At 52.3% G+C, this 17054-nt stretch overlaps 1 protein-coding gene across 1 annotated transcript in view; it reads right to left on the bottom strand.

Moving 5' to 3' along the window:
• Positions 1-273: 273 nt before the first annotated feature.
• The window catches only part of ADCY5 (adenylate cyclase 5), an 87271-nt gene continuing 70490 nt past the window's right edge, over positions 274-17054 (bottom strand). Inside the window, exons 11-21 of the mRNA XM_044296341.1 lie at positions 12136-12233; positions 10050-10137; positions 9149-9265; positions 7268-7432; positions 6997-7172; positions 6277-6303; positions 4668-4800; positions 4258-4521; positions 3766-3970; positions 1739-1863; positions 274-1657 (exon numbers count right to left, since the gene is read on the bottom strand). Of these exons, the coding sequence (XP_044152276.1) occupies positions 1529-1657; positions 1739-1863; positions 3766-3970; positions 4258-4521; positions 4668-4800; positions 6277-6303; positions 6997-7172; positions 7268-7432; positions 9149-9265; positions 10050-10137; positions 12136-12233 (1527 nt within the window). The 3' untranslated portion in view covers positions 274-1528. The remainder of the gene's footprint in view (positions 1658-1738; positions 1864-3765; positions 3971-4257; positions 4522-4667; positions 4801-6276; positions 6304-6996; positions 7173-7267; positions 7433-9148; positions 9266-10049; positions 10138-12135; positions 12234-17054) is intronic.

Raw genomic sequence — 17054 nt, 5'->3', positions numbered from 1 at the left:
CGTGTGTGCGTTCCGCTATAGCTTGTGATTTTCGGGCCAAGTATGTTCTGCTGTATACGGTGGATTTTTATGCACACGTGTGTTCTGCTGTATACGGTGGATTTTTATGCACACGTGTGTTCTGCTGTATACGGTGGATTTTTATGCACACGTGTGTCCTGCTGTATACGGTGGATTTTTATGTACACGTGTGTCCTGCTGTATACGGTGGATTTTTATGTACACGTGTGTCCTGCTGTATACGGTGGATTTTATGTACACGTGTGTCTGCTGTATACGGTGGATTTTTATGCACACGTGGGTTCTGCTGTATACGGTGGATTTTTATGCACACGTGGGTTCTGCTGTATACGGTGGATTTTTATGCACACGTGTGTTCTGCTGTATACGGTGGATTTTTATGCACACGTGGGTTCTGCTGTATACGGTGGATTTTTATGCACACGTGTGTCCTGCTGTATACGGTGGATTTTTATGCACACGTGGGTTCTGCTGTATACGGTGGATTTTTATGCACACGTGTGTCCTGCTGTATACGGTGGATTTTTATGCACACGTGTGTCCTGCTGTATACGGTGGATTTTTATGCACACGTGGGTTCTGCTGTATACGGTGGATTTTTATGCACACGTGTGTTCTGCTGTATACGGTGGATTTTTATGCACACGTGTGTTCTGCTGTATATGGCGGTTTTTATGCACACGTGTGTTCTGCTGTATATGACGGTTTTTATGCACACGTGTGTCCTGCTGTATACGGTGGATTTTTATGCACACGTGTGTTCTGCTGTATATGGCGGTTTTTATGCACACGTGTGTTCTGCTGTATATGGCGGTTTTTATGCACACGTGGGTTCTGCTGTATATTTCGCTACCAGTAAAACTGCCGGGTCTGGAACGAGAGAAATGCAGAAAATGAAGTAATGAGAAGCGATTTTACAGAAAACGCGGCGTGTGCTCGGTTCGCGCGGCGTCGGCTTTTGTATCGAATTTACAAAATATATCATCTGTGCTTTTTTTTTCTCTGCGCTAAAATATTACAAAATAAAATTACAAAAGGTTCAGATCTCGCGGTGTCTGTCACCCGCCGCGGGGAGGAGGCCGCCTGTGGAGCAGGATTTGTGCGCCTCCTGCTGTGCCAATATGGAGATATCGGGCTCCTGCCATAGCTGGTATCAGGTACCAAGAGAAGCCCATAGAACGGGGTCTGGTGGCCGCTAGGGTCACAAGGGAAAGGCCACAGGACGGTTCTGACGCATTTCAGTCCTTTACGAGTGAGCCATGTACATTGCCGTCGGTCTGGTACCATAATACATTCCTTCCTTCATAGAGGAAATCAGTGAATCAATAAATATGTCTGTCCCGCGCTCGTCTCCCCGCTCTGGAGTTCACACGTTCGTGAGCGTTATCTTTGGTCAAACACCCGGCCGGAGCCCCTGGTTCAAGTGGCTGCGCGCAGCTGCGTTGGCTCCTCGCCGGCGGGTAGGTTGCACATGTCTTGGTGCATGGTGGTCACTGAGCTTCTCCCGCTAACTGCTAGAGGGTCCTTCATTTAGAAAATAGGTGGTCATCTCCCCTTTGCCTTTCACTTTGACCACCCCCCGGCACTCCAGCGAGTAGTTACAGGCGGCCAGGACCTGCTGGAGATCGGCTGTGACCTGAAACGCAACAGGAGGACTGAGCAAACGAAAGGATCCAAACCTCAGCATCACATGTACAGTGCTGCACCAGTGACCCACCTGAATCCGCTCAGGGACTCCCGTGCTGTCCATGCGACTCGCCACGTTTACTGTGTTCCCCCAAATATCATACTGGGGTTTACGAGCTCCTATGACACCAGCAACCACGGGTCCGATGTTCAGTCCTGAGGAACAACACGTGATATAAGCGTCATCCTACAATCCATTACTCCAGGGCCGAGGGTACATCCCCCTTTATCCTGAGATCCAGGCCGCTATAGGTACATCCCCTCACTTGCTGTATGCCCCCCACCTCCCCCACTGTGCTTTCCTCCCCATTTGAATGCTCCCCTCCCCTGCTGCATGCTCCTATTCTTGCTGTATATTCCCCTCCCTCACTGTATATTCCCCTCCCCTGCTGTATGAGCCCCTCCCCTGCTGCATGGTCCCCTCCCTCACTGTATAAGCCCCTCCCCTGCTGCATGCTCCTATTCTTGCTGTATATTCCCCTCCCTCACTGTATGAGCCCCTCCCTCACTGTCTATCCCCCTCCCCTGCTGAATGAGCCCCTTCCCTGCTGCATGAGCCCCTCCCCTGCTGCAGGAGACCCTCCGCTGCTACATGAGCCCCTCCCTCACTGTATATTCCCCTCCCCTGCTGTATGAGCCCCTTCCCTGCTGCATGAGCCCCTTCCCTGCTGTATCAGCCCTCCCCTGCTGTATGAGCCCCTCCCCTGCTGCATGGTCCCCTCCCTCACTGTATATCCCCCTCCCCTGCTGTATGAGCCCCTGCCTCACTGTATATCCCCCTCCCCTGCTGTATGAGCCCTTCCCTGTTGCATGAGCCCCTCCCCTGCTGCATGGCCCCCTCCCTCACTGTATATTCCCCTCCCCTGCTGTATGAGCCCCTCTCCTGCTATATAAGCCCCTCCCCTGCTGTATGAGCCCCTCCCCTGCTGTATGAGCCCCTCCCCTGCTGCATGCTCCCCTTCCCTGCCGCGTGGTCCCATTCTTGCTGTATATTCCCCTCCCTCACTGTATATTCCCCTTCCCTGCTGTATGAGCCCCTTCCCTGCTGCATGAGCCCCTTCCCTGCTGCATGAGCCCCTTCCCTGTTGCATGAGCCCTTTCCCTGCTGTATGAGCCCCTCCCCTGCTGCATAGTCCCCTCCCTCACTGTATAAGCCCCTCCCTCACTGTATATTCCCCTTCCCTGCTGTATGAGCCCCTCCCCTGCTGTATGAGCCCCTCCCCTGCTGCATGAGCCCCTCCATCACTGTATAAGCTTCTCCCTCACTGTATGAGCCCCTCCCCTGCTGTATAAGCCCCTCCCTCGCTGTATATTCCCCTCCCCTGCTGTATGAGCCCCTCTCCTGCTGTATGAGCCCCTCCCCTGCTGCATGCTCCCCTTCCCTGCTGCATGAGCCCCTTCCCTGTTGCATGAGCCCTTTCCCTGCTGTATGAGCCCCTCCCCTGCTGCATAGTCCCCTCCCTCACTGTATATTCCCCTTCCCTGCTGTATGAGCCCCTCCCCTGCTGCATGAGCCCCTCCCTCACTGTATAAGCTTCTCCCTCACTGTATGAGCCCCTCCCCTGCTGTATAAGCCCCTCCCTCGCTGTATATTCCCCTCCCCTGCTGTATGAGCCCCTCTCCTGCTGTATGAGCCCCTCCCCTGCTGCATGCTCCCCTTCCCTGCTGCATGAGCCCCTTCCCTGCTGCATGGTCCCATTCTTGCTGTATATTCCCCTCCCTCACTTTATAAGCCCCTCCCCTGCTGCATGCTCCTATTCTTGCTGTATATTCCCCTCCCTCACTGTATGTGCCCCTCCCTCACTGTATATTCCCCTCCCCTGCTGTATGAGCCCCTCCCCTGCTGTATAAGCCTCTCCCTCACTGTATGAGCCCCTCCCCTTCTGCATGCTCCCCTTCCCTGCTGCAGGGTCCCATTCTTGCTGTATATTCCTCTCCCTCACTGTATAAGCCCCTCCCTCACTGTATATTCCCCTCCCCTGCTGTATAAGCCCCTCCCCTGCTGTATGCTCCCTTCTTTTGCTGCTTATTCCCCACCCCCGCAGTACATTCACCCACCGATCTTCATCTGGAAGTTGTTGAATGAATGCTCGTTGATGTATTTCATTTGATCCATCAGTCTCATTGCGTAATCCGCCAGCGCCTTGATGTGCGTCTTCCCGGCCTTGTCGTAAGTCGTGTCGTTCAGTCCTGAGGCCGCCATGTACGTGCTGCCGATGGTCTTGATCTTCTCCAGCTGCCGAAACTCGTCCTCACTGATGATCTGTGGAGAGCCAGAGGGGGGTGTATTAGTACCGAGCAGTGGGGGCTGTACTCTGCCGAAGTGTACACAGTGTATCTGCCCCTGAGTGAGCTGGCTCCCGGGGGCCACATAAATCGGGAGCCTGCCCTCGAGAGTTGAGCTAAAAGAATGGTCGGTGCAGCCCTGGATGTGAGCAGAGAGTGGGAGTGACACCCGTCAACATGCATCTACATCTCAGACTTTCTTCAATGGGAAAGAACATTGAATAAATTCTCGCACGTTTGGCGCGTATCTCGCCCGGGCCGCACCTCATCAAAGTCAGCGATGATCTCGTTGAGCAGCCGCAGACACTCCACGCCCTCGTTGTTGGCCTCCAGCTCCACGTAGAATTCGGAGAAGTTGCTGATGGAAGCGAACATGACGGCCACGCACTCACAGGACTGGTAGTAGAGCTCATCGTTACGCCGCTCCCGCGCCAGGAAGTGCGCCGCCACGTCCTTGGGGAGAATGTTGTGCAGGAGACGGCGGTTGTAGGCCTGCAGCTCCTCCATCTCCTCCTTCTCCTCGGTGGCCTGGAAGACAATGGTCACAATGTAATGGGTGGCAGCCGCTCGTGTCCACTGACGTCCACAGATTCCCTGCTGGTCTGAACCGTTCCTCGCGCTCAGGTGTGTACGCAGGCGGACAGATAGCGTCATCGGAGATCCCGTCCCCATACCTGAAGCTTCCACAGAAAGTCCAACCTGGCCGTGGACTCCACCTGCTGCGCGTGGAGGTAGAGCGCCAGCACGAATACGCTGATGATCACTGGGGTGGCGATCTTCAGGGTGACTCTGGGAACGCCGTCCGTGCTGTGGAGACACAAGGAGGTGATCACAGCGCCATCATAAAGACAACATGGAGGACGTGGCGGCCACGTGAAGCTATGTCTGACCGCGTGCTGTGCTCGCAGAACCGCCCCTTCAACAACACATTTACACAAGAAATGAGCCAGCACAACGGAAACGTCTCGTTTTACGGCTTCTTTTTCGGGATTTTCTGGTTTTATATAATTAAAATGTAATCATATAAAAAAGTACTAAAAAAACTTCTCACAGCTGAGGGTTAGTTACAATGTATCAGTGTAGATAGTAAGTATCAGTCTGAAGAGGATTGTCAGGACTGGATACAACTGTAACTGCCCATGTAAATGAAGAATCATCCCATTCACTGACAGCAAGCAGAGATCTTGAGAGTAAATAAAACACAATATTGGGGGGGGGAGTATCAAGGGCTTTGCAGTTTTCTGAAGTAACAGAAGCTGGAGATTTGGGTGGAAACTTGTGCAAAATTTGAGTTTTCACCCTTTTACCCTTTAGTGGGCGGGGTTTTGTTGGAGGGGCGGAGCCCTGTCAGCGTTACTATAATTTATACTACAAATTGGTGTAAATCAGTGCAAATCGAATACATGAACCGCTCGTCTTACCAGGCAGAAACTGCGCCAAATTCTTTACAGAAGTGCGCACTGCGCCATAAACCTAGCACCTTTTACAGCAATATTTAGCACCAACATAATGGTGCCCAGCGCTAAGCCGCACCTCAGAACTGTCTGGGGAGGTGAGTGTCATAACCCTGCGGCACGGCCCGCACTGCACGGATGTGGCGCATTTTATGTATATGATAATAGTGTAATATAATAATAATAGCATAATACAGTGTAATATAATAGTATAATAATAATCTAATTAGACATGAGTGTTCGGGTATATGCTGAAGTGCCTTATGGATTCCGTGCTGCAGGCCATAGACTTCTATTATGACGGAATTAATGGAATTGCGTTATGGTCCGTGGTAACGGAATCCATAACGCAATTCAGCATTTACCACAACCCGAACTTCAAAATATGAAGTCATCCCTAAATCTAATAATAATAATAATATATAAACTATAATATAATAATAGTATAATAATCTAAGGCCTCATGCACACGGCCGTTGTTTGGGTCCGCATCCGAGCCGCCGTTTTGGTGGCTAGGGTGCGGACCCATTCATTTCAATGGAGCTTCAAAAGATGCGGACAGCACTCCGTGTACTGTCTGCATCCGTGGCTCCGTTCCGCGGCCCCGCAAAAAAATATAACATGTCCTTCTCTTGCCCGCGATTTGCGGACAAGAATAGGTATTTATATTGCCGGCAAGTTGCAGAAGGCAACACGGGCGCCTTCTGTTTTTTCCGTCATGTATGTTTTCGGTCGTGTGCATGAGGCCTTATAATAGTATCATATCATATAGGAGTATAATATAATAACAGTAGGATATAATAATCCCAGTGAGTGCTGGTTTTCTTACCAGTTCATTGTGGAGTTGGATAATTCACTGGAAGACAAAAATCAGAGAGTGATGATTATGAGGCGCTGATGATCCCCCTGCAGCGCTGTATTACTGACACTAGATGGCGACGGTCTCCTGGATTTTACACTCCACGTCTGACAGAAGGAGCGCAGCTCTGGATACCTGCACAGGACTGATGGATCTGCCAGGCACCCCCTGAAGCTGCCCACACACATTCGCCTTTCCTCGGATAAACCCTCTGGGAACAGCGGGTTCAGCGGGCACTTAATGTGTATGGGGAGCTCCCGACACCATCTGTCGGGGGAGACAAGGATTTGGCGATATGAATATTCTGGCAGATCCTTTCGTTCTCCCGGGTGATGAGCCACCATGAGAAGTGTCTGGCAGCAGCTTTCTCAGCTCTCCCCATAGAATGCACATCAGCATGGACCGGCAGAGAGCCATCAGTCACCTGGGGGGGCGTGCAAAAATCCCCGCACCTGCAGAAACAACCCCATTCCCCTGTATGGAAAGGATTATCCGGTTGCAGAGAACAAATCTGCCTGGTGTGAACCGATCCCACAGCTATAATTTGGGGGGGCAGTCTTTTTCCTTACGTCACCAAAGCAAACTATATAAAGGTACTGAACTGGCTGGGAGATTTCAGCACTGAAGCAGAATAGTGATTGCAGCTCTGGAGTATACACAGTCTTCACTACAATGTATAATATTACTCACATGCCATTGGCTGCCACGAGCAGATCTGCGTTGTTGAAGACCACCACCTGTGGGATCTCCACAATAATGACGTAGACAAAGTCGATGATCAGCATCAGAACGAGCTTCCCAATGCTGCTGATCTGGAGGAAGACGGAGCAGGCGAGGAGGCTCAGCAGGACGCAGGAGGTGAAATACTGCGAGGAAGCAGGAAAATCACACATCATAAAACCTGTCGCTGAGCAAGCAGGTGCGACAATCTGCGTCCTGGCCCTTTAAGGCCACACTTTACCTCTGGGAAGTTGCAGCTGGGGGCCGGGTCCCCACAGAATCCACTCTTGGTGGACAAGCTGTAGTTCAGGGCAGAGTTCCTGACCAGACACGGGGTCACGTTGTTCAGGGGGACGTTGTACTCGGCAGCAAGGCAGCTCCTCAGGTCCGCACTGCTGCACACGAACTGGAAGACGAGGAACATGACATGAGATAGCAGAATTAGTGACGGACCCTCCAGAGCCCTCCTCGACGGACCCTCCAGAGCCCTGTGTGACGGACCCTCCAGAGCCCTGTGTGACGGACCCTCCAGAGCCCTCCGCGACGGACCCTCCAGAGCCCTCCGCGACGGACCCTCCAAAGCCCTCCGCGACAGACCCTCCAGAGCCCTCCGCGACGGACCCTCCAGAGCCCTCCTCGACGGACCCTCCAGAGCCCTCCGCGAGGGACCCTCCAGTGCCCTCCGCGACGGACCCTCCAGAGCCCTCCGCGACGGACCCTCCAGAGCCCTGCGTGACGGATCCTCCAGAGCCCTGCGTGAAGGACCCTCCAGAGCCCTCCGCGTCGAACCCTCCAGAGCCCTGCGTGACGGACCCTCCAGAGCCCTCCTCGACAGACCCTCCAGAGCCCTCCCCGACGGACCCTCCAGAGCCCTCCGCGACGGACCCTCCAGAGCCCTCCGAGACAGACCCTCCAGAGCCCTGCGCGACGGACCCTCCAGAGCCCTGTGTGACGGACCCTCCAGAGCCCTGTGTGACGGACCCTCCAGAGCCCTCCGCGACGGACCCTCCAGAGCCCTGCGTGACGGACCCTCCAGAGCCCTGCGTGACGGACCCTCCAGAGCCCTCCTCGACGGACCCTCCAGAGCCCTCCGCGACGGACCCTCCAGAGCCCTCCGCGACGGACCCTCCAGAGCCCTGCGCGACGGACCCTCCAGAGCCCTGCGCGATGGACCCTCCAGAGCCCTGCGCGACGGACCCTCCAGAGCCCTGCGCGACGGACCCTCCAGAGCCCTCAGCGACGGACCCTCCAGAGCCCTCCGCGACGGACCCTCCAGAGCCCTGCGTGACGGATCCTCCAGAGCCCTGCGTGAAGGACCCTCCAGAGCCCTCCGCGTCGAACCCTCCAGAGCCCTGCGTGACGGACCCTCCAGAGCCCTCCTCGACAGACCCTCCAGAGCCCTCCCCGACGGACCCTCCAGAGCCCTGCGTGACGGACCCTCCAGAGCCCTCCGCGACGGACCCTCCAGAGCCCTCCGCGACGGACCCTCCAGAGCCCTCCGAGACAGACCCTCCAGAGCCCTGCGCGACGGACCCTCCAGAGCCCTGTGTGACGGACCCTCCAGAGCCCTGTGTGACGGACCCTCCAGAGCCCTCCGCGACGGACCCTCCAGAGCCCTGCGTGACGGACCCTCCAGAGCCCTGCGTGACGGACCCTCCAGAGCCCTCCTCGACGGACCCTCCAGAGCCCTCCGCGACGGACCCTCCAGAGCCCTCCGCGACGGACCCTCCAGAGCCCTCCGCGACGGACCCTCCAGAGCCCTGCGCGACGGACCCTCCAGAGCCCTGCGCGACGGACCCTCCAGAGCCCTGCGCGACGGACCCTCCAGAGCCCTCTGCGACGGACCCTCCAGAGCCCTGCGTGACGGACCCTCCAGAGCCCTGCGTGATGGACCCTCCTGAGCCCTGCGCGACGGACCCTCCAGAGCCCTGCGTGACGGACCCTCCAGAGCCCTGCGTGATGGACCCTCCAGAGCCCTCCGCGATGGACCCTCCAGAGCCCTGCGTGACGGACCCTCCAGAGCCCTGCGTGATGGACCCTCCTGAGCCCTCCGCGACGGACCCTCCAGAGCCCTCCGTGACGGACCTTGTGCGCCTCCTTAGTGTCAATTGCCCATTCTTACCATGTTAATAAAGGAAGAGAGGAAGACGAGGATGATGGTGAAGACTCCCACCGCCGTGCTGTTAATCCGAGACTGCACTATCTTTTTTGATAAAGTCTGGAGCGGAGATGGAAAGAGCTGCAGGAGGGAAACGGGAAGTTACACTGGAGTCCAAGAGCTTACAGTCTAGCAGTGTATCAGTGCATTACTCCCGTCTTGTAGGCCAGGTCTGATACATTGTAACAAGCCTTTATTTATGCAGTGTAGTCATCAGCGAGGCAGGAGGCAGCTAACTTCTCCTCCTCCATAGAATACAATATCTCTGCTGCTTGGGTGATATGGAAGCTAAAAGCTGGATTTACTCTCCCCCGAGACACAGACCTGGAGCATCTCCTGCCCAAATCTCTGGAAATTCACTTTAACTGTAGGAACTTTCCATCTCTGTGCGTCTCGTGTCCACACAGATGACTGACTGCGGAGGGATAACGCTATTACATGCCGCCTCCGGTCTGGGCGCTGATTATTTATTGGTTAATGGATCTCAGTTTCCCTCCTGTAATCATTAAACATCCCTCAGATGGACAGATATAAATGATGGCAGCTTACAAAATTATAATCAAATGACCCAGGGAACAAAACGAGAAAACAAGGGCCAATGGTGAGGCGGGGGAGGGGTAATCCGGCTGCTCAGAGCTCACAGTGGATTGTCTAGACTGGGTACACTGTAACAAGCCCTCAGCTGTGAGGAGTATCTGGGCGGGATGGGTTTTCACCCATGAATGTAAGCAATTAATGTTTCTCATTCACTGACAGCAAGCAGAGATATTGAAAACGTTAAGCAACTGAAAGACAAAGTAGGTAGAACTTGAAGTGCTGGCCCTTTAATTAGGTAGGTTCCTGTCCATGTGACACAACTACTTACCCTGATACAAGAGTAGATCAAGGAGACGCTCAGCACAAGGATGAGGACGAGGAAGCAGGCGAGATAGAAGCCGAGCATGAAAGTAGAGCTGCAATCACAGAGAGTGGGCTGTTATTACAGGACAACACTGCAGAACCCCCCAAACAGGACCCCAAGACAACACTGCAGACCGCGCCCCAGACTACGGGACCCCTGATGATCCTGAGATAACACTGCAGACCGACCTCCCCCAACCTACGAGACCTTGAGACAACACTGCAGACCGCCCCCCAGACTACGCGACCCCTGATGATCCTGAGACAACAATGCAGACCGACGGCCCCCTCCCCCAGACTACAGGACCCCAAGACAACACTGCAGACCGTTTCCCAGACTATGGGACCCCTGATGATCCTAAGATAACACTGCAGACCGACCTCCCCCAACCTACAAGAACATGAGACAACACTGCAGACCGCTCCCCAGACTACGGGACCCCTGATGATCCTGAGATAACACTGCAGACCGACCTCCCCCAACCTACGAGACCTTGAGACAACACTGCAGACCGCGCCCCAGACTACGGGACCCCTGATGATCCTGAGATAACACTGCAGACCGACCTCCCCCAACCTACGAGACCTTGAGACAACACTGCAGACCGCCCCCCAGACTACGGGACCCCTGATGATCCTGAGACAACACTGCAGACCGACGGCCCCCTCCCCCAGACTACAGGACCCCAAGACAACACTGCAGACCGTTTCCCAGACTATGGGACCCCTGATGATCCTAAGATAACACTGCAGACCGACCTCCCCCAACCTACGAGAACATGAGACAACACTGCAGACCGCTCCCCAGACTACGGGACCCCTGATGATCCTGAGATAACATTGCAGACCGACCTCCCCCAACCTACAAGACCTTGAGACAACACTGCAGACCGACCGCCCCCCCCTCCCCCAGATTACAGGACCCCAAGACAACACTGCAGACCGTTTTTCAGACTATGGGACCCCTGATGATCCTAAGACAACACTGCAGACCGACCTCCCCCAACCTACGAGACCTTGAGACAACACTGCAGACCGACCACCCCCTTCCCCAGACTACAGGAACCCAAGACAACACTGCAGACAACCCCCCAGACTATGGGACCCCTGATGATCCTGAGATAACACTGCAGACCGACCTTCCCCAACCTACGAGACCTTGAGACAACACTGCAGACCGACCGCCCCCCCCCCTCCCCCAGATTACAGGACCCCAAGACAACACTGCAGACCGCTCCCCAGACTATTGGACCCCTGATGATCCTGAGATAACACTGCAGACTGACCTCCCCCAACCTACGAGACCTTGAGACAACATTGCAGATGGACCGCCCCCCTCCCCCAGACTACAGGACCCCAAGACAACACTGCAGACCGCTCCCCAGACTACGGGACCCCTGATGATCCTGAGACAACACTGCAGACTGACCGTCCCCCTCCCCCAGACTACAGGACCCCAAGACAACACTGCAGACCGTTTTTCAGACTATGGGACCCCTGATGATCCTAAGACAACACTGCAGACCGACCTCCCCCAACCTACGAGACCTTGAGACAACACTGCAGACCGACCACCCCCTTCCCCAGACTACAGGAACCCAAGACAACACTGCAGACAACCCCCCAGACTATGGGACTCCTGATGACCCTGAGATAACACTGCAGAACAAATCCCCCCCCCCCCCCCCCCCCCCCGGACTACAGGACGTGTGATGACCCCAGGAGCACTGGAGAGCCACCAGCCTCCCTGAAAACGAAACCTCAAGACAACACTGCAGACCGACGGCTCCCAGAGAACATGACCCCCTGGTGACCACCGCCCAGAGACTACAAGAACCCTTGATGACCCTGAGACAACACTGTAGACCCACTGCCCCCCCCCCCCCCCCCCCCGCCCCAGACTACAGCAACCCCGATAACTTTTAAAATACTACTAGAAAACAATGAATAATAGCAAGCAGAGATACTGAAAACCATGGTGACCTGACCATACACAGACAAACATTTGCCAAACCCGAAGCAAATGACTAAAGGAAGCAAAATCTACTCACTGTGGAATAACGATGATCTGCACGAAACAGACGAAGAGGAAGACGATAAATGCGCACGCAACATATGCCCCAAACCGATCATCCACCTGCTTGGAGTACTGCAGAAAAAATAAAGGGTCACACAGACTGCAAGCTCTAGCGTCCACCAGTCACCTTTTTTTTTTTTTTTTTTTTTTTATAGATCAGCTGTTCAGAGCAGATTATATGAGGCACAAATCTAAGATCATATGGTGGAGTTACAAGTCCAAGCACAACAGCCACCACTAGAGGGAGCTCAGGAGATTACTACATACAGATATATACAGCCACCACTAGAGGGAGCTCAGAAGATTACTACATACAGATATATACAGCCACCACTAGAGGGAGCTCAGGAGATTACTACATACAGATATATACAGCCACCACTAGAGGGAGCTCAGGAGATTACTACATACAGAATATATAGCCACCACTAGAGGGAGCTCAGGAGATTACTGACATACAGATATATACAGCCACCACTAGAGGGAGCTCAGGAGATTACTACATACAGAATATATACGCCACCACTAGAGGGAGCTCAGGAGATTACTATACGATACGCATAGAGGACCAGGATATATACAGCCACCACTAGAGGGAGCTCAGGAGATTACTACATACAGATATATACAGCCACCACTAGAGGGAGCTCAGGAGATTACTACATACAGATATATACAGCCACCACTAGAGGGAGCTCAGGAGATTACTACATACAGATATATACAGCCACCACTAGAGGGAGCTCAGGAGATTACTACATACAGATATATACAGCCCCCACTAGAGGGATCTCAGGAGATTACTGCATACAGATATATACAGCCACCACTAGAGGGAGCTCAGGAGATTACTGCATACAGAAATATATAGCCACCACTAGAGGGAGCGCAGGAGATTACTGCATACAGATATATACAGCCACCACTAGAGGGAGCTCAGGAGATTACTACATACAGATATATACAGCCACCACTAGAGGGAGCTCAGGAGATTACTACATACAGATATATACAGCCACCACTAGAGGGAGCTCAGGAGATTACTACATACAGATATATACAGCCACCACTAGAGGGAGCTCAGGAGATTACTACATACAGATATATACAGCCACCACTAGAGGGAGCTCAGGAGATTACTACATACAGATATATACAGCCACCACTAGAGGGAGCTCAGGAGATTACTACATACAGATATATACAGCCACCACTAGAGGGAGCTCAGTAGCTCACTGCATTCAATAAATTATTGAGGACAGTGGGACTGTATATACATCTGTATGTGATGAGCTCCCTCTAGTGGTGGCTGTATATACATCTGTATGTGAGGAGCTCCCTCTAGTGGTGGCTGTATATACATCTGTATGTGATGAGCTCCCTCTAGTGGTGGCTGTATATACATCTGTATGTGAGGAGCTCCCTCTAGTGGTGGCTGTATATACATCTGTATGTGAGGAGCTCCCTCTAGTGGTGGCTGTATATACATCTGTATGTGATGAGCTCCCTCTAGTGGTGGCTGTATATACATCTGTATGTGAGGAGCTCCCTCTAGTGGTGACTGTATATACATCTGTATGTGAGGAGCTTCCCCTAGTGGTGACTGTATATACATCTGTATGTGAGGAGCTCCCTCTAGTGGTGACTGTATATACATCTGTATGTGAGGAGCTTCCCCTAGTGGTGACTGTATATACATCTGTATGTGAGGAGCTCCCTCTAGTGGTGACTGTATATACATCTGTATGTGAGGAGCTTCCCCTAGTGGTGACTGTATATACATCTGTATGTGAGGAGCTTCCCCTAGTGGTGGCTGTATATACATCTGTATGTGAGGAGCTCCCCCTAGTGGTGACTGTATATACATCTGTATGTGAGGAACTCCCCCTAGTGGTGACTGTATATACATCTGTATGTGAGGAGCTCCCCCTAGTGGTGACTGTATATACATCTGTATGTGAGGAACTCCCCCTAGTGGTGACTGTATATACATCTGTATGTGAGGAGCTCCCCTAGTGGTGACTGTATATACGTCTGTATGTGAGGAGCTCCCTCTTGTGGTGGCTGTATATACATCTGTATGTGAGGAGCTCCTTCTAGTGGTGACTGTATATACATCTGTATGTGAGGAGCTCCCCTAGTGGTGACTGTATATACGTCTGTATGTGAGGAGCTCCCTCTTGTGGTGGCTGTATATACATCTGTATGTGAGGAGCTCCCCCTAGTGGTGACTGTATATACATCTGTATGTGAGGAACTCCCCCTAGTGGTGGCTGTATATACATCTGTATGTGAGGAGCTCCCCCTAGTGGTGACTGTATATACATCTGTATGTGAGGAGCTCCCCCTAGTGGTGACTGTATATACATCTGTATGTCAGGAGCTCCCCCTAGTGGTGACTGTATATACATCTGTATGTGAGGAGCTCCCTCTAGTGGTGACTGTATATACGTCTGTATGTGAGGAGCTCCCCCTAGTGGTGGCTGTATATACATCTGTATGTGAGGAGCTCCCCCTAGTGGTGGCTGTATATACATCTGTATGTCAGGAGCTCCCCCTAGTGGTGACTGTATATACATCTGTATGTGAGGAGCTCCCTCTAGTGGTGGCTGTATATACATCTGTATGTGAGGAGCTCCCCCTAGTGGTGACTGTATATACGTCTGTATGTGAGGCCCTCTAGTGGTGACTGTATATACATCTGTATGTGAGGAGCTCCCTCTAGTGGTGACTGTATATACATCTGTATGTGAGGAGCTCCCCCCTAGTGGTGACTGTATATACATCTGTATGTGAGGAGCTCCCTCTAGTGGTGACTGTATATACATCTGTATGTGAGGAGCTCCCTCTAGTGGTGACTGTATATACATCTGTATGTGAGGAGCTCCTTCTAGTGGTGACTGTATATACATCTGTATGTGAGGAGCTCCCCCTAGTGGTGACTGTATATACATCTGTATGTGAGGAGCTCCTTCTAGTGGTGACTGTATATATATCTGTATGTGAGGAGCTCCCCCTAGTGGTGACTGTATATACATCTGTATGTGAGGAGCTCCCCTAGTGGTGACTGTATATACATCTGTATGTGAGGAACTCCCCCTAGTGGTGACTGTATATACATCTGTATGTGAGGAGCTCCTCTAGTGGTGACTGTATATACATCTGTATGTGAGGAGCTCCCCTAGTGGTGACTGTATATACGTCTGTATGTGAGGAGCTCCCCCTAGTGGTGGCTGTATATACATCTGTATGTGAGGAGCTCCCCCTAGTGGTGGCTGTATATACATCTGTATGTCAGGAGCTCCCCTTAGTGGTGACTGTATATACATCTGTATGTGAGGAGCTCCCCCTAGTGGTGACTGTATATACGTCTGTATGTGAGGCCCTCTAGTGGTGACTGTATATACATCTGTATGTGAGGAGCTCCCTCTAGTGGTGACTGTATATACATCTGTATGTGAGGAGCTCCCCCCTAGTGGTGACTGTATATACATCTGTATGTGAGGAGCTCCCTCTAGTGGTGACTGTATATACATTTGTATGTGAGGAGCTCCCTCTAGTGGTGACTGTATATACATCTGTATGTGAGGAGCTCCCTCTAGTGGTGACTGTATATACATCTGTATGTGAGGAGCTCCTTCTAGTGGTGACTGTATATACATCTGTATGTGAGGAGCTCCCTTCTAGTGGTGACTGTATATACATCTGTATGTGAGGAGCTCCCCCCTAGTGGTGTCTGTATATACATCTGTATGTGAGGAGCTCCCCCTAGTGGTGGCTGTATATACGTCTGTATGTGAGGCCCTCTAGTGGTGACTGTATATACATCTGTATGTGAGGAGCTCCCTCTAGTGGTGACTGTATATACATCTGTATGTGAGGAGCTCCCCCTAGTGGTGACTGTATATACATCTGTATGTGAGGAGCTCCCCCTAGTGGTAACTGTATATACATCTGTATGTGAGGAGCTCCCCCTAGTGGTGACTGTATATACATCTGTATGTGAGGAGCTCCCCCCTAGTGGTGTCTGTATATACATCTGTATGTGAGGAGCTCCCCCTAGTGGTGGCTGTATATACGTCTGTATGTGAGGCCCTCTAGTGGTGACTGTATATACATCTGTATGTGAGGAGCTCCCTCTAGTGGTGACTGTATATACATCTGTATGTGAGGAGCTCCCCCTAGTGGTGACTGTATATACATCTGTATGTGAGGAGCTCCCCCTAGTGGTGACTGTATATACATCTGTATGTGAGGAGCTCCCCCTAGTGGTGACTGTATATACATCTGTATGTGAGGAGCTCCCTCTAGTGGTGACTGTATATACATCTGTATGTGAGGAGCTCCCCCTAGTGGTGACTGTATATACATCTGTATGTGAGGAGCTCCCCTAGTGGTGACTGTATATACATCTGTATGTGAGGAGCTCCCCCTAGTGGTGACTGTATATACATCTGTATGTGAGGAGCTCCCTCTAGTGGTGACTGTATATACATCTGTATGTGAGGAGCTCCCCCTAGTGGTGACTGTATATACATCTGTATGTGAGGAGCTCCCTCTAGTGGTGACTGTATATACATCTGTATGTGAGGAGCTCCCCCTAGTGGTGACTGTATATACATCTGTATGTGAGGAGCTCCCCCTAGTGGTGACTGTATATACATCTGTATGTGAGGAGCTCCCCCTAGTGGTGACTGTATATACATCTGTATGTGAGGAGCTCCCCCTAGTGGTGGCTGTATATACGTCTGTATGTGAGGCCCTCTAGTGGTGACTGTATATACATCTGTATGTGAGGAGCTCCCTCTAGTGGTGACTGTATATACATCTGTATGTGAGGAGCTCCCCCTAGTGGTGACTGTATATACATCTGTATGTGAGGAGCTCCCTCTA

This window comes from Bufo gargarizans, chromosome 6, assembly GCF_014858855.1.
Source record: "Bufo gargarizans isolate SCDJY-AF-19 chromosome 6, ASM1485885v1, whole genome shotgun sequence".
Taxonomy (NCBI): Eukaryota; Metazoa; Chordata; class Amphibia; order Anura; family Bufonidae; genus Bufo; species Bufo gargarizans.
Note: the sequence above shows the minus strand (reverse complement) of the source record. Positions and strands in the feature narration are given on the sequence as shown.